This window comes from Accipiter gentilis, chromosome 16, assembly GCF_929443795.1.
Source record: "Accipiter gentilis chromosome 16, bAccGen1.1, whole genome shotgun sequence".
Classification (NCBI taxonomy): Eukaryota; Metazoa; Chordata; class Aves; order Accipitriformes; family Accipitridae; genus Astur; species Astur gentilis.
Window position 1 is genome coordinate 29426949 of NC_064895.1, and position 24802 is coordinate 29451750.

The following is a 24802-nucleotide window of genomic DNA, read 5'->3' on the forward strand; positions in this document are numbered from 1 at the left end:
TCAGAGCAAGTGATGTGAGCAGAAACTTGGTAGTACTGAAATTTCAATGGCTGTTAGAAAACTTTCTTCGTGCTATCGTTTCAGATGGCAGCTTCTGGTGAGGCACTTGTACTCATTTCTGGTTGTTTTTGTGTTTTTTTGTTTGGTTGTTTTTTTAAGTTAGGTGCTTCAGTATCTTTATGGGTACCTATGGTCACTTCTGATCTCTTGAGTAAGGAATTATCTTCTGAGTGGCCACCTTCTGGGGAAGGCTTAGAAAAGCCTATAGGACAGTGTGTTTTAGCAGGAAGATCTTGAGCTGATGCTCAAAGTTGCTAATAATTAATCAGCAGCATTTCAGTGCTCCAGAAATTAATGTGGAGAGGTGAGGTGCAAGATGGCACCTTCTGAAGGCTTTGTTGGAGCTGGTGGGCTCCGTTCCCATCACACTGGTGGCAGCAGCATCAAGGACAGTGGCACGAGGCAAGTCATCCTTTTTAGTTTTCCTATATTTTTTGTACTGGAGTAGAAGGAAAAGTTTGGTTACCATGTTTTTGTCTTTCCCCTATGGTAGGATTTAGTTTGGTTTGGCGCCCAGTCGTTCTTCCAAACAGCCCCAGAGCTCAGAAGGTGAATCGTAGAAAGTTAGGACAGGTAGCAGAGGCTGCGGGTGATCGTTTACTCCTTAAAACCCTCCATGGTGCAGCGTGATTCTTACCAAGCTTCTTTGCTTTATTTTGGGGGTGGGATTTTTTTTTGGCTTCCTATTTTCTAGCTGTCATCCCTGCACTTGGCCATGTGAGGGGATTCACAGTGGTAGCATGGAGATGCTCAGACAGAAGTGGGATGTCGGGGGGTTAGAAAATCACAGTCTCTGCCCCTCCAAGCGCGCGATCTAATTAAGACAGACAACAGATGGCGACGACAAACAGATGTGGGTGAGCACCAGGTAACAAGGAGATGATTGCAATTAGTGTAATAAGCAGCACATCAGTTATCTCCTGTCCATTGTATTTTAGCTGAGGTGAGTTTTAAAGAGAGCTTGGGAAAACAACAGAGTGGCGTGGTGGATTTTCAGAGTTCTCCTTAGGCATCAAATATTGATTTCCCACAGCTGGATTATTCATTTTCATTGTGCTAAGGCAAAGCCCTTTCCCATATTTTCCCATTCATTTGTAAAACAAATTGGCTGCTGGAATTATCCCCAGGCTAAAGGAGAATGACTGCTATGGGTTTGTGAGTTGCAAATACGATAGAGTTGATGGGTGTATTAAAATTCACACCTTCTCTTTGGACTGTCGCCTCTCTGAGCATGATACTCAGTCCACAGGACATTGATTTATATACCTCTTTCCCTTCTTTTTGTGCTTTCTAGGGATCATGTGGAGAGCAAGCACTTGCAGAGCTGGTGTGCGGCTGGCCTGTGCTTTCATCCTTAAGGAATTCACTTGGATATGTGTATTTTTGTTACCATATACAAAATTCCCTTTGGTCAAATAGGTTCGATTTTACGGGTTGTACAGCCCGTGTTACATTTCCAAAACAAACGATTTCTTGTGGGCAGAAGGTGATGGAGAAGCCTGGATTTGGACAGCAAAGCTCGTCTTTTCCATTGTGCAGTATGGAGAAGTTTCTAGCACTCAGAATTAAAATTACAAGAAAAATAGGGCCCTGGAAGGAGGGATTAATGTCCTGTCTCTCTACCCTGTTAGGATGAGGTTCACTGCTTCCATGGCTGCTCTGCAGAGGACACAGGTTTGTAGGATCTGTGGGTGACAGACTTGATTCTTGGTGCTGGCTGGTCCACCGTGACCACCATGGGTGGTTATGAAGCCCAGTGCCACTCTTACTCCCCATGGGCACACCAGCCTGTTGGCATTTCCTACCTTACCTTCTGCAAAACCTTCTGCAGCAGTGAATGCAGGATGGCTTTGCTGCCAGGAGTTCGGTCTTCCACTGGGATGCGTTGGGTGTCTCTGTTAGGGGCAGGGAGCAAACCCACTGGGGTCTACAAGGTGGGAAGAGACCTTCAGCTCTGCCCCCATGTCCTCATTTGGTCCTGAAGAGCAAAATGCTCCTGGGAGGTTTGGTGCCAGGTCGTGGACCGCTGTTGGGTGACGCATGGCTGGGGTGCTTGCTGTGTGCTGGGGCTTTGCACTTACAGGGTGTTCTTTGCAAGAGGATTCAGAGCGGCTTGTAAATATTGCCAATTAATTCCTGGAGTTTGCCAGCATTTGGGGAGTCACTTGTTTGATAGTCAGGAGTTTTCCATCCTTGTGTAAAAAAGAAAAAACTTTGTTGTGTTGATGGAGTCTGACCCAGGAAACAGCTTAGAAGAAATTAAATTAAACTCTGACTTCTTGTTCCCTGCCTCACATCCTTAAAATTCAGATGCTGTGCACGTCCCCCTCGCCGGGAGCGCCGGTGCCATGCTCCCTGGGCTGCAGCCGCTGTCCCTGCCATGGGAGGGTCTGGACCTGCAAGACCTTGGTTTGTGCCTCTGCTTCCCTCTGCAACCTGGGACGAGTCCCCATCCCCCTGCCGCAGCCCCCTGAGGGATGGTAATAATGAGGCAGAGAAGTGAAATTCATCTTCAGTAACATTTTTAGCTGTCAAAATGTTAAATCTTTCATAACGTTAATATCTTGCAGATCAGTCGAGCTTTTGATCGGTGGCTTTTAACCTGCATTGCATCAGCGATGTTTAAACTTATCTCCCTTGTGGCACAGTGGGAGTGGGGGTATAGAAATGATCTGCCCAGGGCCACCAGACCTGCCGTGGTCCTTTCTCCTCCATGCCGGTGGCAGTGGAAAGCCTCTCCTGAAGGGTGTAGGCGTCTCATGTGTCCTCCCTGTACCCTGCCCCTCAGGACCGGCAGGTGGGTGCAGATGTAAGGAATTGAGACAGCAGGCTTTCGCTCCACCGCGTCCCCAAGCTGACAGCTTTTATTAGCCTGCTGCCTCTGCAGAGCTGGCGATAATTAAGATTTCTGCACGTCCCGCTTATCTCCTAGGAAGGAAAGCAAACACTGGCCCTCTAGGCTGGATGGACACGGGGACGTTGGAGCGTGCTGGTTTCTCCCTGAATTTATCATCCTCCTGACACCGCAGGCTCTGCTTAAAGAGGCAATGTGAGATCAGGCAGGGTGGATCTCCCCACTGCCTTCACCTCTAGTGTTCCCCCCAAGGCCAGTGAAAGTAAACCTTTATTCGTCAGCTCCCTCCTCTTACGGCCCTAATGACCGTGGACACATGGGCTCAACATAGGGTTGCTGTAAGGCCTCCTGGTGACCTTGAGCATGTCCCATCCAGCCTTGACTCAAGCATCATCGTTATTACTGTAACGACGGAAGCGTTGCTTGATGTCGAGAGGGGATGTTCAGGCCAGGAAAAGTGATGGGAACCAAGAGAAACCCAGTTGTCCATGCTTCCCAGGCTGTGCAATGTGTGTTGGGTTGGATGTCCCAAAGCCAGAGGGTCCATTTGGCAGCATCTCCACAAGGCTCCGGCAGAAGGTGACAGAGGGCTCGCAGGCTAGGTAGGAAATAGGAGGAAACAAAGCAGGGAAATTGGGGTAAGATACCAAGAAAAGAGGATTTAGTTGGAAGGCAGATGTCTTTCCAGGCTGGAGCGATGGCATATGGATACAGGGATTTCCCCCTTCCCAAGGAGTGTTGCACATAGCAGATGTGACATTTGTTTTTGACAACTTCAGCCACTAAAAGCCCAATTTTTAATCAGGACTTTACATCTCTCTCCTTTTTTTGTTGGGGATTAGGTCAGAAAAAGACGTTCTTTTTAAAAACACACACCCCAAAACTAACACCACATGCAGTAGGTTAGCAAGTGACTCACGCTTTCTCACCCGTTGCCTCTTCTCTATCCACATCACAGCCTCAGCATTTCTTTTGTAATCTGCAGAAATTTTTTTAAAAAGTAAAAATTAAGGTTTGTTCTAACCCTGGCAATGAGAGGAGTAGCTGATGATGAACTTGTGAGGGGAACAATATAGACATGTCCTTGCGACACTCCAAGTATGCTCTTAATTACCTCTAATTGAGGCTGCGTTAGCACAGATGGGTTATATTTTGATGATAAATAGCTGTAATATGAGGGACTTTTCCAACATTGTCATTTTCTTATAAACAGCTGACCAGTTGTGGTTCTCTCTGGTAGATGTTAATGTTATTTTGTAAGTGGTTTTGGGGGTCAAATTAATCCAAAATGTGGGAAATACATTTTAGAAATAGGCAGTTCTGTTAGAATTAAGTGTTCGGTGGCCAGTTCCGTCTTCCATGCTGTCAGTTCAAATCACTTGGGCTATTTGTGTCTGCTAGAGGTAGCAATGGCCATCTTCGGGAAGCTATTGGAAATCCATTGGCATTGTTAGAAGAGCAGAAGCATTAAGCCTCAGTAATTCACATCCTTTTTTTTTTTTGTTATTTTTTGTTAATGTGGAAATTGCATTTGTGTCATGAGCCCTAAGGTTGTGTTGGAGTGTTAATGCTGGCTGGTGCTTCAGCCTCCATGTCAAGGCTCTGGTCTCTGCTAGGATACTCGTTAGCTTCCCAAAAAGCAGCAACCTCTTCAGGTAGACGCTCCACTATGGCGTGTTGCAGGACCGATGGAAGAGGAGAGACTATAGGGTTGGAAATCAGAGGTAGTTTCATCTGCCTGGCCGTGGACAGGTCACTTCAGCTCTTGTGCTTCTTATCCATTCCCGCTCTCCTTTTTTTTTTTTTTTTTTTTTTGTTCTTTTGATTAGTCTCTTTGAGACTAATTAGTCTCTGGTGAGCAGATGCAGTGGTGTAGTGGTGTGCTGGTAACAGGAGGGGCCAGGGACTAGTGCTGTATCCAGATCTGTGGACTAAGAACTAGGGGAGTGACAACAATGTCATTATGGAGGATCACCTTGGAGAAGCTCCAAACCTTTGGCCTTGCTGGTGGCTTGAGTTCAGCCCTGGTTTAGCTGGAGCTGGGGAGCAGCAATCTGTATTGCAAGTGCTTGCTTTGCTGCTAAACACAGTGCACGTCGCAGCTTTGCTCATCAACACCGCTGCTGCACGACCAGGGACTTGTGCACCAGCTGCATGCCAGACCAAGCATGAAGCTGCTGGTTGCAATGATAATTTCCATAGTTGTTGAAAAAAACCCACTCTACCATTTGGGTTTTCACCATGACATGGAGTTTCTTCAGAGCAGCGGGTTCAGGGCATCTTTGGGACAAGACTTCTTCCATGTGCATCTGGAGGAAGGCAAGAGGCCAATGCTCTTTGCATTGATGCAACGCTTAGGTCTTGCTCCTGCCATGGTCACATGTCTCCCAAGGAGCCCCGGTGAGTGAGCTGCACCATCAGGGACACCAGCAGCATTTTATACTATGCCTTAATATATTTTTTTGGTGGCTTGTGACAGCAAGAGGAGCAATCAGTTTAGCAGAGGTCTGCATGAGAGACCCCCTCTATTAAGCCTGGAAGCTGCTTCTCCCCCTCAGCTGAACTAATTAGCTGGTTTTCTTTAAAAAAACTTGGCTGGATGGCCAGGCCCAGAGTTGTGGTGAATGGAGTTAACTCCAGTTGGTGGCTGGTCACAACTGGTGTTCCCCAGGGCTCAGTATTGGCACCGGCTCTGTTTAATATCTTTATCAATGATCTGGATGAGAGGATCGAGTGCACCCTCAGTAAATTTGCAGATGACACCAAGTTGGGCAGGAGTGTTGATCTGCTTGAGGGTAGGAAGGCTCTAGAGAGGGATCTGGACAGGCTGGATCGATGGGCCAAGGCCAGTTGTATGAGGTTCAACAAGGCTGAGTACCAGGTCCTGCACTTGGGTCACAACGACCCCACACAACACTACAGGCTTGGGGAGGAGTGGCTGGAAAGCTGCCCGGCAGAAAAGGACCCGGGGGTGCTGGTTGACAGCCGGCTGAATATGAGCCAGCAGTGTGCCCAGGTGGCCAAGAAGGCCAAGAGCATCCTGGCTTGTATCAGAAATAGTGTGGCCAGCAGGACCAGGGAAGGGATCGTCCCCCTCTGCTCAGGACTGGTGAGGCCGCACGTCGAATACTGTGTTCAGTTTTGGGCCCCTCACTAGAAGAAAGACGTTGAGGTGCTGGAGCGAGTCCAACGAAGAACAACAAAGCTGGTGAAGGGTCTAAAGCACAAGTCCTCTGAGGAGCGGCTGAGGGAACTGGGGGTGTTCAGTCTGGAGAAAAGGAGGCTGAGGGGAGGCCTGATTGCTCTCTGCAACTACCTGAAAGGAGGTTGTAGCCAGGTGGGGGTCAGTCTCTTTTTCCCAAGTAACAAGCGATAGGACAAGAGGAAATGGCCTCAAGTTGCACCAGGGGAGGTTTAGATTGGATATTAGGAAAAATGTCTTCACGGAAAGGGTTGTCAAGCACTGGAACAGGCTGCCCAGGGAAGTGGTGGAGTCACCATCCCTGGAGGTATTTAAAAGATGTGTAGACGTGGTGCTTAGGGACATGGTTTAGTGGTGGACTTGGCAGTGCTAGGTTAATGTTTGGACTTGATGATCTTGAAGGTCTTTTCCAACCTAAACGATTCTATGATTCTATGATTACCATCCCGCTGTCCTTCGTCTGCCTCTGTTTGCTTTCCTAAGCCAGCAGAATATTAACGTTTTTACAAGAAGCCAGTGTTTAGAAATCAGATTTCCGGTGAAATGGCCCCAAGCACGGGCAGTGACAGGCAGGGCTGCCTTTCACCAGCAGCCCAACCCCTGCCCTCCGTGGGGGACTTCAACTCCTGGTCTTGCCCTGACCCAACAGGGCTTTCAAACCGAGTCATCCCCGTTATTTTTAGACCAAATGACATTTTTTGGCTTGTCAGCCCTGGCAAGTTTTGCCGCAAAATAAACTACTTTTACAATAAAAAGAAACATTGAGTGTATTACATCAAGGGCTTAACTCAAGCCAAGGATTTCAGCTAAGGCTGCAATGTTGTCCTTAGTTCACCTCTCTAGGGCATATGTTCACTCTTGCCAAGCTGCGGTCCTGCAGCGGAGCATCCCGGTGGGATGGTTGACTTTACCTGCCATATCCCTGCTCATTTTTTTCTTCTAATTCAGTTGCTGAGAGGAAAGATCAGGACCTTAAGAGCAACACCACTGGTGGAAACTTAATGTTTTGGTAAGAGCAAGTTAAACCTTTAAGAAGGTTTAAACCCCAGGAAGCTTGTCTGAAACCTCAGCGAGCCCTTCTCACCCAGAGCAGATGATGCAGCATTTTTAGTTTTCCAATCTCTAAATTTTTCAAGAGTTTGTTTTTTTTCCCCTTCCTTATATTTGCTTTGGCATCGTTCCTTCTTGCAAACATGCCAAAGATACTGGGGATGAACTCGGATCCCTGGTCATGGATAGCTTGCTGGCATGTGCTCAGGGTTTCTGATTTCGGTGGACAAGCTCTCGTGCCTGCAGCATCGATCACCTGTGCTAATATTGCTAAAATGATTTCAGGAACCGCGTTCACCTTAGCACCGCTGACGCAAGCATTAGCAGAAATGCCTGTGTGCTGCGGAAAGATGGGCTCTTTCCCTGTAGCACTGTGTTAAGTGCAGATATTTCACTTATTTTGGAGTAGAGGTGTTCAGTGCCAAGCGTAGAGGTGGGTCACTGGGGACACGATGAGCCAAAATGTGTAACAACCCCCTGGACACCTCAGTCGTAGGAGATAATGAAGCTGGTAACGCTGGTTTTCATAGAATCACAGAATGATAGAATGGTTTTGGTTGGAAGGGACCTTTCAAGGTCATCTACTCCTACCCCTTGCTCAGGTTGCTCAGAGCCCCGTCCAACCTGACCTTGAATGGTTCCAGGGATGGGGCAGCGACCACCTCTCTGGTCAACCTGGGCCAGCGCCTCACCACCTTCATAATGAAGAACTTCTGCCTTACATTTAACCTAAATCTACCCTCTTTTAGTCTAAAGCTCTTACCCATTGTCCTATCACTACATACCCTTGTAAAAAGTCCCTCTCCATCTTTCTTGTAAGCCCCCTTTAGGTACTAGAAGGCTGCTGTAAGGTCTCCCATGAGCCTTCTCTTCTCCAGGCAGAACAACCCCAACTCTCTCACCCTGTCCTCATAGCAGAGGTGTTCCAGCCCTCTGATTATCTTTGTGACCTCCTCTGGACCCGCTCCAACAGCTCCATGTCTGTCCTGTGCTGAGGACCCCAGAGCTGGACGCAGGACTCCAGGTGGGGTCTCACCCGATGGGAGCAGAGGGGCACAATCCCCTCCCTCGACCTGCTGGCCACGCTGCTTGGGATGCAGCCCCGGACACGGCTGGCTTTCTGGGTTTTAATACAAACACTGGGGTCTCCAAGTAACCAGGGAGCAGAGGAGATTCTCACAGCTGTGTCCATCCCTCTGCACTGCTCTCAGGTTAGGAGGAGCTGGTCTGCAGATGTGGTTTGGAACTCAGAGGACTTTCAAAAGCTGGTGGGACTTTAATTATCACCTGTCTGAGCACAAGATGAACAAGCACCGATGGTTTTTGATGAGGGGCTGCCTTGCACCAGGCTGGGCAGCGGGTGGGAGGTGCTGGACCACTGAAGGCATCCCACCATGCTTGCAGGCAGGCTGAATAAAACATGGCAGGAATCTGGGCTGTGGGAACTGTGGATGTGCCTTCTACGGTTCGTTTTATCACAATCTGTCAGCAGTGTAATGCTCGTTAAAATTCCAGCTTTCAGAAAGTAATGGAAGAAATGAAGGGAAGTAAGTTTAAGAACTTAGTCCTTTTACTCTCTAAACTACTAACTTCTTGTCCAGGGAACCGTTATTTTATTTCTCAATGACTGAATCTTCTCACAATGATAAACACTTCTAAAATAAATAAATAAATATCCAGTGTGGACTTATTGTGGTTACTGGAAAAATCACTGAATGGCTTAGCAAAGCAAGGGAAGCAATGTGCATAGCTGATTTCTTTTCTAGAGAAGCTCTATCTCTTGATTTAATATGTTGTATGAGGTTTTGACCCTGTCCTATAGATGTGTTTAGTCCCCTTTAGGCAGTTGGAGGGAACTGGCTGAGTTCTCAGGTCAGAGAGTGTCACAGTCTTTGGCCAAACCCTTTAACGCCCTTCAAGGTGAAGTGTCCGGAAAGAAGCCTTAATTGGCTTTCTTACCCTTACTAGGCTTACATGGTATTTTATTCAGTTAAATATAAAAAATACAATTTATAATTAAGGACAATTAGCATGTGGGATATTGCATTGTTAAAATCCTCATGACTTCTGGACCTTCTTCGGTGACTCAGACCTCTCATTTGCCATAGCATGGACTAGTTTACCCAACATCTGTTGAAATTACACCCTAAAAATAAGGGTGAAATGTCCATGTGTTGTAGAGAGCTGGATCCCAGGAGGTGCCCAGTGTTGAGTCTGGCCACGGACCGGCCATGATGGGAAGCTCTCTGCCAGAAGGTTGGGGCTGGGAGGACCAAGTGTGGGAGGTAGCCTCAGCGGGAGGTAGGGAAGGGGTTTGTGGGAGGGTGTCGCATCCCGTTAAGAGATGAGTCAGTTTGCAGCTCTAATTAAAGCCCAGGCCATGTGCTGAGGGGAAAGGAGGTGGTGGGGGAGCAGGAGTGAAGACACAATGCGAGGGGTGGAGCGTCCTCTGCCAGCCCTGAGTCAGAGGAACCTGGGGGAGATGACAGAGGAGTCGAAGATGGGCTGAAGGAGAAGGCTTTCAGGAGAAGGAAACAAAACAAAAGCAATCAAACACCCATAAACAAAGCATTAAAACAGGCTGTGTTTAGATAGTTGTTAAAATGCTGTAAGGCCAGGAAGCTAAAATCCGTGGGGATACAGGAAAGAGCTCAGTCTGTGATGTAAGGATGATGGTGCTGGTGGTGAGGGCTCGCTTGGCCAAATGGTGACCAGGGGACACCAAAAGGAGGATAACGTGATCGTGTGTTGTGTTGTCTTCCCTTCGCACTGTTTTCTTCACAAACAAGGCATCGATTCAGTAAGAAGGATTTGCGTTGGGTTAGTTACCTCTTCAGAGGTCACTTGGTCCATGTTTTCTGGCTCTGCTGCTGAGGAACCACTCCACCTGCAGCTGCAAAAAGCTTGTCCTTACCCTGTCTCTCTTCGGTTCCAGGTGCAAAGTAGGTCAACCAACATGAGTGGCCTTGGGGACAGCTCAACGGACCCTGCCAACCCCGACTCTCGGAAGAGGAAAGGCTCACCCTGTGATACAGCCCAGAGGTATGTGCACTGCTCCCAATCCGTCCCCTGCCGCGGCTACTTTGTCATTCCCGCTGCGTCGCTCCGTCCCGTCTGCTCGAGCAGATGGAGCCAGGTTTCAGCCACTCGGAAACATTCACACTTCCCACCAGAACTTCGCTTTGCTTTTAGCGGTGGCTGTGGTGGAAGATGGAGCATGATGGAAATGCAGCTCCCCATCTGCTCTGCTTGTTGTTAGGTGGCAAATGATGATTAGAGGCTCGTTATCAAAGTTAATGTATTGATTTTATAAATCGAGAGCACTCAGAGCACGAGGAAAGCTTCCTCAGGGTAAATTTGGGGCAGATTCTTCTGCAAGGTCTGCAGATCATCCTAAGCCTTCTGCCTCTTCGTGCCAGATTCCTAAGAAATCCATGTTTTTGTAATATTCAGAAACTCCGATGGAGACCCTCTTGCTCCATGAATCAATTACGAAACAGAAGATACTTCTTTTTGAAATATTTTCGTTTCTGTGTGCTGATGCAGGCTGCTTTAAAGCTCAGCTCACTGCAGAAAGGCACCTTTTGCTTATGACCGAGCCTTCCTATCCCAGCTACCTTGCCACCTGATTTAGGCTAAGAAGTCCTGGATAGAGGCAGTTGTGATCTCCTTCCACAGGCTTTTCCAGGCTCCCTGTGAATCCTGTGCATCTTTTTCCATGGCGATGTAGTCTGTTAGTAAGGATGAACGTACGGTGCTGCTGCTGACTCCGTGTGTCTGCTGCCTGGGATGCTGTTTTGGTCGTCGTCGCAGAATATTGATGCACTGAGCAAAGCCCAGGTGTATTTTCTATCACTTGCAGCTCATACCTGATATTCTAGACAATAAATGTAAAGGCTATGGTGTTCCTGTAGAGACACATTAAGTGGTTGTTTGAGGATTTCTGTTTATTGCAGTTTTGGTTGCCACATCTCTGTTCTGTAGAGTTCATGCACCTTCTTACAAAGGCTCTGTGGTTCATGACTTAGCTGTGCCATTAAATTGCAGGAGACATTTTGATGGCACTTGTAGCTGTCTTACTCCTACCAATCATGTGAAATATTTCCCCTTTCTGGTTGAGTCACCTGAGTCAGAGCTCTGCATCCCTTGCTGCTGTCTCCACGCTGGTCTCAGAGTCAGTCCTCACCCTGGAGGTGAGTATGGGGTGAAGCTGTTCTTGAGTCCCCATGACAGAGCCATAGGTAGCAAGGTGGGCTTGGACACCTCTTCTTGGAGGAACTGCTCTCCAGATGAATGAGCACACACCTGGCTTTGCTTCGTCTGGTCTTCCTTTGGAAAGCAGATCTTTTGTGAGTTGTTTCCTAACACCTCAGCACTTATAAAAGCCTTCTGCTGCTGCCACCAGCGGTCTTTCAAAATATGTAGGGTGAGGAACGAACTGATCATAGAGAAGCAGAAACTTCTGGATGAAGGATTCTCCTTCCTTGTCCAAGCACGAGTTTTCACATCTACAAAGCACCTACAGGCATTTTTAGAATGGTTGACTCAAATAGTTGTCATTGGGTTGGCCATCCAACCCTGAACACTGGACCTGAAGCAGAATCCAGAAGAGAAGCCCTCACCAGTGCTGCATCTTCCTTCTTTCAGACCATCTCCCGACTCCCAGCCACGGTGGGGAGGGACCTCGTCCTCCTCCCCAGGCTGGCCAGAGTCCTCCGTAACATACTCCAGAGCAGAGTGAACTCTTTTGTTAAAACCTGGAAGGTTTAACTATTGCTTTTGATGATACTTGGGAGTCATAAAGAACAACCCACTGTTGTAATATTCTCATGATGCTTTTATGTAAGGAAAATTGGCCAATTCTCCCTCCTACAATTTGAAAGTTGCCACAGCAACAGCAACATTAAGGGTTTTCATGAAATGAGCTCACCCACAACAGAGGAATTTTTTTTTCTCTCCCCTCTGCTATTGCTTTTTGGTTCGCAAGAAGAGCTAGGAATTAATTTGACCTTAACTAAAATACTTGCTCAGCTCCTTCACGAAGCATTTGCCTGCCCACTGCCAGGGACCGTGCCGGCACTGGTGTCACCGATACCTGTGCAAAAAGAGGCTGAGGTCCATGGCTGGATCCAGAACTTCTGCAGCAGGTGGACATCCAACCTACCTCTGTGAAGCTGTTTTTGCTGCCTGCAACCCTTAGTACCAGTTGGCAGCTGCCTGACAGGGAAGCGAGGGCTCTTGTGCCCACCCAAACCCATTGCAGAGGAGTTTCCAGGTCGCACCATGTGTCTGCCATGGAAAGTCTCGCTCATGGACTTCACGGGACTGGTGGCCCAGGCAGAAACACAGCTTGTGTTTTCCACACCCGCAGCTGGCCTTGCCTTTATTTTTTCCCCTTTCATTTTTTTATTCTGCTGGTCTGCTGAATTAAAGGAGGGCGAGTCATTCCTGGCACTCCTCTGGGCAGTCACGGCATCTGGAGAGACACCGGCAGGAGGAGAAGCGAGGTAATGGAGAGTGAACTTGGAAGGCGAGGGGAGGTTCAACATGGAGTCTCATCCCTGTGGTGGTGAGATATTTTCATGTGAGAGCAAGTTTAAGCAGCAGAAAAATGCCCAAGAGACAACCCCTACCTGTCAGACCTGGATATTGAGCTAATAAAGTGGAATTGCAAAAAAATAAACAAACATCTGTGCAGCCTACGTGAGGAGATCCTTAGAGGGGAGAGCTGGTGGTGTCTTATCCCCTTTTGGACAGATATGGTTTCTAAAGAGTCTCTGCAGAGTTATTAAGGTATATTGATGCTCAGGTTGGCTTGCACTCTCAGCAGATATAATAAACCAAACCTCTTCTTGAAGTCTTCAGCTGTTAGCAGAGCTTGTATCACCCCATAGAAAAACACAATGGCATCTGCGGTGGGACACAAATCTGCTACTGAGCCAGACTTACCGATTCAGCTTTTGTAACCAGTGTTTTCTGAGCCCCTCCATGAGCAGTGGGGCCTCTTTGAGGCCAGGAACATCTCACCGTGCCCACAGCCATCTCAGCAGCTTCTTGGTGTCTAGTAATTGTTAGGGATTTTTAGGCAGTACTTCTTAAATAGAGTGCTGGGCGTCCTGTAAAGGTTGCAACAAAAGATTAGGTGGCTTATTGAAAACCAACCTGATAAAAGGCATCACAAGTGGTGTAGCGCTGTGTTGGGCATTTTGAGGTATCCTCATTTCATCCTGTGGTTGATGTAGAGGAAAGTATTTAGGGAAAGTGTGGCTCTGTGCATCTCTCCCATATGCAGTTTGTTTTGGTGGGTTTGATGCTTATAACATCTTTGGTAAAGGAATATGTTACAGTGTCCAGGGTGGCTTCAATGATGGCCATGTCATAGCAGGTATATAATATATTCTCAATTCCCAGAATTTACAAGTAGTTGATGGGAGAGCATTGGGCTTCTGCAGTGGCCGTGAGCTAAAAGAAAAGCTGCTTTTGCTGGGACAAAAAGGTTGATCTCATGAATATTTTTCAATTTTCTCATGTCACTCTTAATTCTGATTTTCACTTTGGTGAACTCTTGTGGGTGTTGTTAGCTTTTATGTATGAATTTAGGATTAAACTTGGTGACAACTGGAATAGTGGCTGTAAACAAATAAGAGGCTGTATATAACTATTTTTTATTATTTTTGATATAACTAATTTCTAACTATTTTTGAGAGGAAGAGAGAGTCCAGAATGTTAGAGGTCTGGTTTTGTTGGGGGTGTCTGGCTAGCCCTGTGTATCTTCCTTGGCATAAATTTTGATTATATGTGTAAAAATAGACAAAGACCTGGATGAACTCCCCAGTATTTTGGAGATATTTGGATTATAGCGTGGTCATCACTCCAGCAAATACTTGTGTTTTTGGGTTCTTGTCCAGTGCCCAGGTGTGACTAGACTGAGCAGTGGGAAAAAGTCATTAACGTGACTTTTAATTTTTTTCCATTCTTTAACAGCAATGAAAAGCGGCGACGGGAACAGGAGAATAAATATTTAGAGGAGCTGGCGGAGCTGCTGTCTGCAAACATCGGGGACATCGACACTCTAAGTGTCAAACCCGACAAATGCAAGATCCTAAAAAAGACGGTTGATCAGATCCAGCAGATGAAGAGGTTGGAGCAAGGTAAGGTGGCAGCCTCCTGCCTTGGCTTGTTGGAAACCTTTGGAGTAAAAGCATTCTCCTGGAACATTTCAGACTCTAAATTGCAGCAAATAATCATGACTTAATTCAAGAAAAATCATGACATAATCATTCCATTTGCAATAGTTTTCCTTCTGCTTTTATGAAAGCAGCAATATGAAAGGGTATGCTTCACCTCTGTTGCTTGGCTTGTTTGAGATGCCACCTTTGTTTCTGCTGCAAGGTGGCACTTTACTCTGTGTTTATGATTCATCCTGAAATTAATCCTTAGATTAAAATAATCAGAAGTGTTTGTTAAGCTTTCAGGATTAGGCCTGTTAAGAGCTTATCAGCAATACTGCTATTAACTGTGTGCAGAAACCCCATTCTATGGCTGGGTAAGGGTGAAGGAGAGATGGCTCTGCCACACACTGTGCAGGAGTTGGTGAAGAACCATGTACCCTTGTCAGATCTGTTCTCCTGCCATCTGAAAGGATTAGAGGGGGCATTAATCCACCTCCCGCCAGTGAATATGGTGCTGTAACCAGTGATCAGAGAAGAGATGCTTGAGAAGCCATATATATAAAGGTTAAAATTCACCCAGAGTATCAACTCATAGACTGAAATGTGGAAGTCCACAGGGCTCAAGTGATGCACAGGTGAAGGGGTGAGGTATGTTAAGGAGGGAGTGGGACTTGTTCAGGTCCTTGCAACCTCAGCATCCCTCCTGGAGCTGCTGCAGGTGGGTTCCAGCTTGCTCTGCATCATGGCTGCTAAGGGCTGCCCATCTCATGAGCTCAAATACTTTGTCCTTTGTGCAAATATTTGTCCTTCGTGTGAACACTTTGTCCTTCGTGCACAAGGTGAATCCTGCTCAGCATTAGTGCTGAGAGCACATCATCCGTCAAGCGTTGCCTTTGCCAAAGCTCCCGTCGCATGCTCCGAGTGGAGCCGTGTTCCCTGATAACAGATGTTAAGTTTTTCCCAAACCCGGTGGCTGGGTTGTGGGTATGCATGTACAGGCACCCCGTAGGATGGTTTGGGTGGGAAGGGACCTTTCAAGGTGTTCTAGTCCAAGCCTTTGTGACGAGCAGGGACATATTCAACTAGATCAGGTTGCTCAGAGCCCCATCCAACCTGACCTTGAACACATCCAGGGATGGGGCATCGACCACCTCTCTAGGCAACACGTGCCAATGTCTCACTACCCTCATTGTAAAGAATTTCTTCCTTGTATCTAGTCTGAATCAACACTCTTTTAGTTTAAAACCGTTACCCCTTGTCCTATCACAAGCCAGGCATTGCCGTAGGTCCTCCCAGCTCACTATTATTTTAGGCACTGAATTTTGGGGCAAGCACGGTGGCAAAGTATTCAGCTCACGTTGCCTGCGCTGCCCAGGCTTCCCGATGAACCAGGACAACTGCTTTTAGATTTCATTCACGTTGTGCCTGGGCTCTGAAAGGAGTTTGGTAGCAAGTGAGTACGCCCAGGTTCCTGCTCGCTGCCACTTTGCTGTTCATTAGTTTTCTTGACATTGCACAGCAGGGCTGAACATTAACTGGGACAAGCACTGCTTAAAAATATTACGCCTTGAGCTTTGCTCTGTATTGCCGGCTTATCTAGTGCAGCACCAAATTACCGAAGAAAAGAAACTTCACCTGTATTTGTTCTTGTTTACTGCAAGAGCATTTCACATGAGGAGGTAGGAAAAATAAGGAAAAAAGTCAGAGTTTTTGTGGCCAGAGATAATTTTCTGTCCTTATAGTTATATCGGGTGTTAGATGTTGTGTTTCCCTGCCCATGTCCTTCATCCTCCTCCTCTCTGTTTCTCAGCCATAAAGCTGATTAATATTTGCTAACTACCAAGGATGTGGTTTTGTTGCTAAAGTATTGTGAACAGCAACATATCCTGCGGCGCATGGCTGTGCCCCTTCTAATGCTCCATTAGAAAACCCACCTGGAGACATGAATTCATGTAACAGAGAGGAGCCGGGGAGTTTGGACTTCTCAGTGGTGTGTTACAGTGGGCTCAGGACATCCCAACAAATCACAGAATCATTTCAATCCCATAAAATGATGCTGTTCAGCCCAATAATAAGCAAAACCCATAAGCACCAGGGAAAATGATGCTAAACCTCATAACAGAGCAGATTTCAATGAAAAAACAGTCAACGTCCTGCTATTAATTAATTAATAATGTGCCAGGCGTGGAGCTGGGGAGCTTGGAAAGGGGCAGGTGGCAGCGCCGGGGGAGCGGGGACATCCCGGGGGGCATCCTTCCCGCTGCCAAGCCTGGAGGTTTTAGAGGTTGCATCCCGCCAGCTCTCTCCTTCCCCTACACCTCCACCGCGGGTCGTCCTTGGTTTTAACCCGCAAAGGGGTGGAGGAGCGGGCAGAAACTTGCAGATGGATCGCACGCAGGGGCTGAGCCCTCCCTCCCATCCCCCTGCCTGCTGGGCTGCTATTTAAAGCATGAAGCAAATGCTTTTAGAAAAGATTCCTAGGTCTGGACACCTTCCAATGTTAGTAATGTACAGTTGGCAGAACAAGCGGTTTGCGGCTGTGGCAGCAACCTGAAATTCATCTGCCAAGACAGCAATAAACGCAGCGGAGGAAGAGGCCAGACAGTTAATTTTTCAGCCTTTGTCCGTCCCGCAAAAGTTTTTTCGATTTTTTCAAGTCGGGTGGTTTGAGTGTTGGAGCCCTGAACCATGCCTGTGCATGGTCACTTACTGGGGAAGGAGGAGAAAAGGCCACCGATGTCTCCTGGGTGGTGTGGAGGTCAGCAAGGAGAAGATCTCTCTGATCATCCTGCCTGGGCTCCACAGGGCAGCGGTCCATCCATGCGGTCCTCCCTCCCCTTTGCCTTCAGCCTGGCATCAGGCCCAGCACGTGGATGCCTGAGGTCCTCTCCTGGGGTAGGTCCTCTGCTGCAGAGCCATGCTGTGAGATGGAGCTGATGTCCATCCATCATGTGGAGGTGAGCTCGCCCAAGGTTGTTTTAATTCAAAGCAGTGCTGCTGCAGTCAAAACCTGATGGGTGGAGGCAAGCTGGACAGCTTCACTGCTCAACATGCATCGCTCTTTGGCTTGTAGGGCTAGCAGAGGTTGTGTAAAGGCTGTTAGAAGAAGCCATCAGGGCAGCATGGTGGAGCTGTGGTGGGGTCAGGAGACTGCAGGATGGGGAGGAGGCTTGGTTGCTGCCGGGAAGGCAGCTGGTGTGTGGCTGCAAATGTAAAAATAAGGCATCTTGGTCATACAGGAGTACAAAAATGAGCAGAGATATTGGAAAAACTGCACCGATGCATGGACCACCACTTGTTTTGTTTCTTTTCTGTAAAATGATGTAATACTTGATGCGTACCCCATGGAGGTTAGGGTCACCCCTGCCCAAGGAGAGGCAGAGCCTCGGCATCCAACACCCCTGTGACACCAGGCTCTGCAGTGGCGGACGGGCTCCAGAAAGGTATTTCCTTTTTTCCCCCGGATGATGTTTTTAATTAAACGCCCCAGTTTTGGGAGGGTGATAACCTTTGGTTGATGGAAGGGGTGATGGGCAGTGTGCAGAGATCTGACGGAGATGGGAGCTGGCGGAGGGGTCATCTCATCTCGCTTGTAGAGCTCCCAACCTTGGCAGTGTCCTTTTTAAGATGAAGCCACCAAGCCTTTTCCTAAAAGCCCTCTCCATTGATAGGCTGCTTTAATTTCCTTCCAGAGCAGGAGTATAAATGCAGCACCTTAATAGAATAAATCAAATAGTATTGAGCTTTTCATTACGCTGCCTACAAACTCAAACAGCCGCGGAGGATTGCCCTTGAAACACCTCCTAAGGCATCGCAAGCGACTCTACCGCTGCTGGCGTCCAAGGGACCTCCTTCCCCCTGTCCTTCCTGCGTTTGCTCATCGCTGCTCGCTGACGGTCACTCCCGCTGTGCTGCCGTATGTTTGGCTTCTGTGGGAGTTGGTGTGCAGAGCCGGCAGCTACCTGGTCCAGGAGCAGCCACCACACGGCTCCTGGCCCCGCCAGGACACGTGGGGTGATGCTCATGAGTTTCTGGTCCTGTGAGGTCCAAAAGCCCCAGCAGATTTATTCTGTAGTTGCCAAAACAAAGGATTTATTCTGTGTTTGCTTGGGTTTGTACAACTTAGCTTATCTCATGAAGGACCCCGAGTCATTGCTTGCCTTTGCAATGCAACGCTTCTTATGGTGATGGAGGGTCATATGATCCCATGTATGACACCTTCAGCCCCAGTGAAGCCTGGCTTTTTGGTGGTGGAGCTGCTGAATTTATTCTTATAGATGTATAAGGAAAAAAAAATCAGATCTTTATTAATGCGGTTTTATTCTGTAATAATGCTACAGCATAGTGACCCGATTTCGCGATGTTTTAAAAGGGCACTAGGAGAAGAAATAGCTTTCTTTCCTGAACATTACTGTGTTAACCTGCAAAGATGACCCTCAATTTTTAAACTGAGTTTCTTTGGGCAGGGAGGGGGAGAAGGCTATTTCTTGAGCCTTTACTTCAATAATTTTCAGAGGTTTTAGGGATAAGAGCATTTCTGTCTCTTCTCAGATTACACAAACATTCCACAACTTGTTCTTCTGCTGCATGGAGGTGTCCTCTTTTGGGTCGCACAAAACCATGGAGCAGTTGTGTCCTCCTGACATCTTTTTATTTGTTTTTTTCCTGAAGTGTGGCCATAGTAAGATGGGCTCCTTCAGGCAAGTTTGTGCTCCTTTCTCACTAGGGCACATCAACCCAAAAAGAAGAGGACCCTTAATTTAAGACCACCCCCCATTTGGAAGTGAACCTACTTGGGGAAGTAATTTTCCTTCTGGGTAAATAGAGTAGGTTAATTAAGTGAAGTATATGAAATAATTATTGATTTTGGCTGCTCTGTTGCATACAATCAGTGGACTGTCAGTGGCTTTCCTTTAATTAAGTTTCCCTGCTGTCTTGTCATATGCTTAGATTTGGCCCTGGATTTATTTTGTGATATACATGTATGGCTTCTAGTGCACAGAGGTCCTGGATCCTCAGTGGGATATATGGAAGCCTCTTCAAAACGAATGCTGAGTTTCTTCTTGGGTTTGGGAATGCCAACACGTGGCAATCTCTAAAGAGAGAACAAAAAAGCCTTGGCTTTGTATTTAGCGGTGGTCAGAAAATGGTGAAGTGGTGGCCTGGGAAGAGGCTTCTCCCACAGCCTGCAACGGCAGCGTGAGGTTTTGGGAGGAGGACAGGAGGAGACCTTGTCCTCGGGCACTGAGTCAAGAGCCCCTTCTTGTCCCAGCAGCTGAGTGATGTGGTACGCTATTAAAGATCATAAAACTACTCCCATAAAACCACAAGGCGAGTAATTGCGTGCAATGTGTGGAAGCAAGTCACAGAGCCAAGGCCCCTTGGCGAGCTTTACCCCAAAGCAGAGGAACCAGTGCAGAGCAATTAAAGGCTGTCAGCTGGTTTCTTCTGCCCAGGTCCAGGCTCCCACGTTACCCTCAGTCCACAGGGTTTTGTGTCCACAGGCCCTGGGGACGGAGCTGTACATGGACTTCCATTAGCTTTGAGGAAATATCTAGCCCAAGTCCATGTTACTGAGTCTGCAGAGGAGCTGGGCATCTCCAGTGCAGGAGTGGATGGAGCCTTTGGGATCTTCTCCCTCGCTTGGCTTTGTTTTGCCAGGATAGTGTAGTTAAAGTCTTTAGGCATTATTATTTTTTTCTGTTTAGGATCCTCCTAAATTGTCTGCATATCCTTCTTTCACCAACTCCAGTTTGAAGGCATCTTTCTTGCCATGCATTGAATCACAGGCAGTTATTTCCAGTTTCCGATTAAACTTCTCAGGTCCTTGGAGCTGCTGCCTCCATGCTACCAAGGGAAAGTACCTTCTGCATAACATGCTCTGCCTTGTTTATGCTTGCATTATTTCTTGCATTTTATATTTTTGAATACTTTTTCATTTCAGCTCTTCCCTCTCCCCATATTGTAATCCAGTATCCTCTTGGAGAAGTCTAACATTTTACCTGGGTGATGGCAATCTTTCTATCCTGATGGAACCATCTCATTTCCCTAAAGCTTATTTCCATTTCTGATAGTGGTGGTGTTTGACAAATGGGCTCAAAGCAGGGTCAGCTCTGGGACCAGCCCAGGTTGCTGAGGGCTTTACCTAGTTGGGGTTTGGAAGCCCCCAAGGATGGAGAAGCACAAGTGCTCTGGGAAACCTGCTCCAGCACTTGGCTGGCCTTGTAGTGAACAAGATTTTCCTCCTGTCCCACCTGAACATCTCTTGCTTCACTTGCACCTGTTGCTTCTCATCTTCTCACCATGCATCGCTGTGAAGAACCTGGCTCCAGCATCTCCATGACTTCTTGTAGGCATGGGCAGGCTGCTGTCAGGTGCCCCAAAGCCATCTCTTCTCCAGGCTGAGCAAACCCCTTCCCTTGGCCTCTGGTCTGAGGACCAGTGCTCCAACCCTGACCATCTTGGTGGCCTCCACTGAACTCACTCCAGTTTGTCTTACATGGGGGTCCCCAAACTGGACGCAGTATCTGGTGGTCACCTAGATGTGGTGCGCAGGTTGCTGGCCATGCAGATGGAGCAGGTTGAAGATGGGAGCCAGTGGCCACCCTACCAAGTACAGGTTGCCATCAGAAGAGCCAAGGGGGAGAGAGGTCCCAGGGACTCTGGATCCCGGGGATGTCCTGCGCATTCCCACATCACATCTGAGCTCCTTCCTTGGTGGCCTGGAGAGCTGCCCGAGGGGGGTGTTGCTGCCAGAAGGGCAGGGTGACAGCATGCCATCACTGCTGCCTTTTTGCCTTGCATGCAGAAATTGAGATAAACTTGAACTATTAGATTCAGAGAATTCAAGTGTAATTTTTGGTAGCTTTTATGTGCTGAGTCAACACGGAGGTCCTTCAGTGGACCCAAAAGAGGAGACTTCCATGCAATGGAAGAACAAGTTTTTGCATAGTCAGAGAAGAGATGGAAACCCCATTACTTGGAAAATCGTTAAAGTGAAGGCTCAAGAAATAGCTTGAGCTCAAAGCATCCCAGCTTTCAAGGCCAGTGATGTATTATAAACAGAAGTTTAGGTCTAACATTTGAGGTTTGACTGAAGAACAAAAGCAAGCAGAAGAATGGCATCTGAGGAGCAATGTAAGTGGAAATGTCTCCTGGAAATGGAGTAAATGAAAACTGCTTTAAGGGGTTTACATTAATTAAAGGATTTTTTAATTAATTAATTAAAACCACATTAAGGTTTGTGTCAAATCTAAAATTAGATTGGAATCTCTTCAGGCTACAACTGTCAGCCTGGTGCTGTAGTCTCCTCTTTAAATGCATTGACTTTATTGGAGTTATCCTGATTTTGTTTGCTTCAAGGGAGGTCAGGAAAGGAGAACTTTGCTTTTGCCTTAGAGCAGTGTTTTGCAGACTCTGAGTTCCTCCACCTTTGTCCCTGAGGTCAGGAAGGACCTTCTCAGCCAGTGACGCTGTTGTTGGCTGTTTGCAGATGCTGGGGAGGAAAGGTCTTTCTTCATTCCAAATCTGGTGGTTGGATTAACCCTGACTGAGCTGCTTGTGCTACTGGAGGGAGGGGTACACACCGCTTTCATCTTGTCTCGGCGGCCAATTTTTCACCGTATGTTAGAGGGCTACAGAGAAAGAAAAACAACCAAACCCTGGAGGCCAGATTAAACATCAGTGGGGAGGGGGAATTCCTCCTTGGCTTCGGTAGGTGCCCACTGAAAGCCCTCAAGTGTGAGGCTGATCCAAGGTAAACAGAGTACAAACAGATACAGTCCTTTTAACTGTTTAACTTCATCCTTCCAAGAATCCTTTTGAGATCCTGAAGAGGATGAAACCACTTGCTCATTTTCGGTGGAAATGAGTTTCGGATCATTTCTGTGCCAGCATTGCCCTTTAATTTGGTTTATTCTTCCTTCTGTTTGGCAATTACCGCCCTTCCCTAAAGGCGGTATGAAGTTGTTGCTCTTGTTCTCTACCTTTGCTTGACTCGTCCAACAAACCAAGCTCTCCTAGGATCTTGGTGTCAGATAGTTATGCCTTTCCTTTAATCAACCCAACAGCTCTTTTCTGCACTTCTTCCAACTGAACTTCATTTTTCTTGAGTGAATTGGCCTAGACTGTCATGGTTTTTCTTACCAGATCTTGCCAGTAGTGTTAGGTTGTTGCTGGTACCATCCCTGGTATGCTGGAGGTAATGGTTGTTGTCTCCTCTTGTCACCTCCATTAAGCCATCCCCAACTTTTAGCCAAAGCTGATGTTCTTGGTTGATGAGTACATGATCTTCAAGTAGTAGAAAGTGGGAGAAAGTAGCACAGTTTAGCAGAGTAATTGGGTAGTTTTTCTACCATTTGGTCCTCTTTCATGTGAATGGGTCAACCCACCCTCGAGTTGGTGTGTATTTTCTCCCTTCGTGACTACCTTACCTCGAGTGCCAGAGGAACACCACCGGTGGCCTCTCTTCATCCTGACAAAACACCTTTCTTCTCAAAATTGAGTTTTATGGAGCTTGTTGGGAGTCTCTGCTACATCTCAGTGCTATTAAACATCTTCATGGATGTGAAAGGACATATAAAATCATAGCTGGACCAATACAGGATGGGCATACAGAAGTGCTGGATGGATGGTATCCTGGGAAATGGTGCTTTTCAAGAAGATTTGGAGATCCTGGAAGTGAAGGCAGTTAATGTGAACTTGGGATGTGATGAAAAGCAAGCTAGCCTTCCTTTGGGTAATGTTACATGTGCATGGAGTTGGTGGAACAAAACTGGAGCTCAGGCATGGTATCCATGTTGGAAAGAGATTGGAAAATCCAGAGAAGGCAGAGAGGAGAGCCATGGAAATGAGCCAGGGGCTGGAGAAAATGTCTTGCAGCTTGGAAGGTTGAAGAGCTCTGTTGAGTGTATCCAGGGGGAAACAAAAAAAAGGAGTGGGGACATGGTGATGACACTATAAATGCTAACAAGAACGGAAAATGCTGGCTACTAAAGTGGTTTTTAGATCCAACATAACAGAGAATGACTCAAAGCTGAAGCCAGACAAAAACAAATTAGGACGCAGGCCCAGAGTTACAACTGGGAGGGTGATTGCTTTGGGAACCAGCTGCCAAGGGAAGCGGTGGGTTGTGTCAGGTTTTGGCCAAACAGAAGTTCAGGGATTGTGGTGGTGGAAGTGGGTGAACTTTGATGGCTCTGCGATATTCAAGAGGTCAGACTGGCCAATCTAGTCATCTCTCCTGGCCTTCATCTCTATAAATCTGAATATTTCGATTTTGAAAAACGCCTCGAGAGCTGGGTCCCCATCTGCAGCAGCGAATTCTGCCTGTGCAAAGCTGGGGCGAGAGTCCTTGCTTTGCTTCCTGAGCATCCACATGTGTCCCCTGCCCCACATTCCATCCTGTGCCCTGCCCGGGCTTAAAACCTCCCTGTTATCGGAGTAATTAATTGCACCTCGCACACGAGGGGTGAAGAGTTTGTTGGAGCGGGTTCAGGGAATTTCACACCCTCCCCTTCTCTGCAGTTTGGTTTCAACGTGAAATGTTAAACGGATTGCATCCCTGCCCACGCTCTCCACAGACATTTGTGAAGTCTGTCTCTCCGTATCCTCTGGAATCTGTTTTATATCAGGGATTGATTTCAGATATAAACTCCCCCAGGTCAGTACTATAAAAATCTCTGCCTGTGCAGCAACACCAGGGAGCATCCTCTGTATATGTTTATTTTATGGAACCCTACCACCTACAAAGCATGTCAATAAAATTCTCATCCCTGCTTTGACAGTTTTAATCTAGCTGGCAGCTTAAATATAGACCAAGGGGAAGGGGAGGCTGCTAAGAATTGCACAGACCTCTCCAAACAGTGCCTTTATTTTAACAAATGAACATTTGGTTATTACATCCTCAAGCTTTTAAACATCTCACACTGTCAAGAACTAATAAATCCTTTAGCACCTCGCTGTAAGAAGAGGATCTGATAGGATGTAACAGGCGTGTGGATCATGCGGAGAGTAATAAACCACCTGTAGAAATCACTCCTCCTCTTGCCTTCTGCTGTGCTGGATTAGCTTTTTTTTTCCCCCCTCTTTTTTTTTTTCTTTTTTTTTTCCTCCTTGCTTCAGTCTCAGGAAAGGCAGGAAAGGAGGAGGAAAAAAATCCCCTTTCTTTAAAGCCCTTTTCCTGGCCCTCCTTACCCTTCATAGAGATGGATGAAACCTATTTTAAGATTCTTCTTAAAGATGAGATGGTACCCCAGCAGGGTTTTGCCTCCTCTGAGTTTGTCCTCCCTCTGCTCTGCACCCTGGTTCGTTTGGTTGATGATCAGAAAGAGGTTCACCTATCCTGTGAGCTGGCATCCCTTTGGGTACAGGAGCAGGACAACGGGGATCTGTCCCACCTCTCTTCTAGCAGCCACGATGGAGTCACCTCATCTAAGCTGGTCATCAAGTGTCCTGTGCAAGAGA

The 24802-nt window shown here is 47.2% G+C and overlaps 1 protein-coding gene across 7 annotated transcripts in view; it reads left to right on the forward strand.

The window, feature by feature from the left end:
• NCOA1 (nuclear receptor coactivator 1) overlaps positions 1 to 24802 on the forward strand; it is a 185307-nt gene that overhangs the window by 110820 nt on the left and 49685 nt on the right. For all 7 annotated transcript variants that reach the window (XM_049819308.1, XM_049819312.1, XM_049819315.1 and 4 more), the window contains exons 3-4: positions 10102 to 10208; positions 14151 to 14317. In XM_049819308.1, the coding sequence (XP_049675265.1) occupies positions 10123 to 10208; positions 14151 to 14317 (253 nt within the window). In that variant the 5' untranslated portion in view covers positions 10102 to 10122. The remainder of the gene's footprint in view (positions 1 to 10101; positions 10209 to 14150; positions 14318 to 24802) is intronic.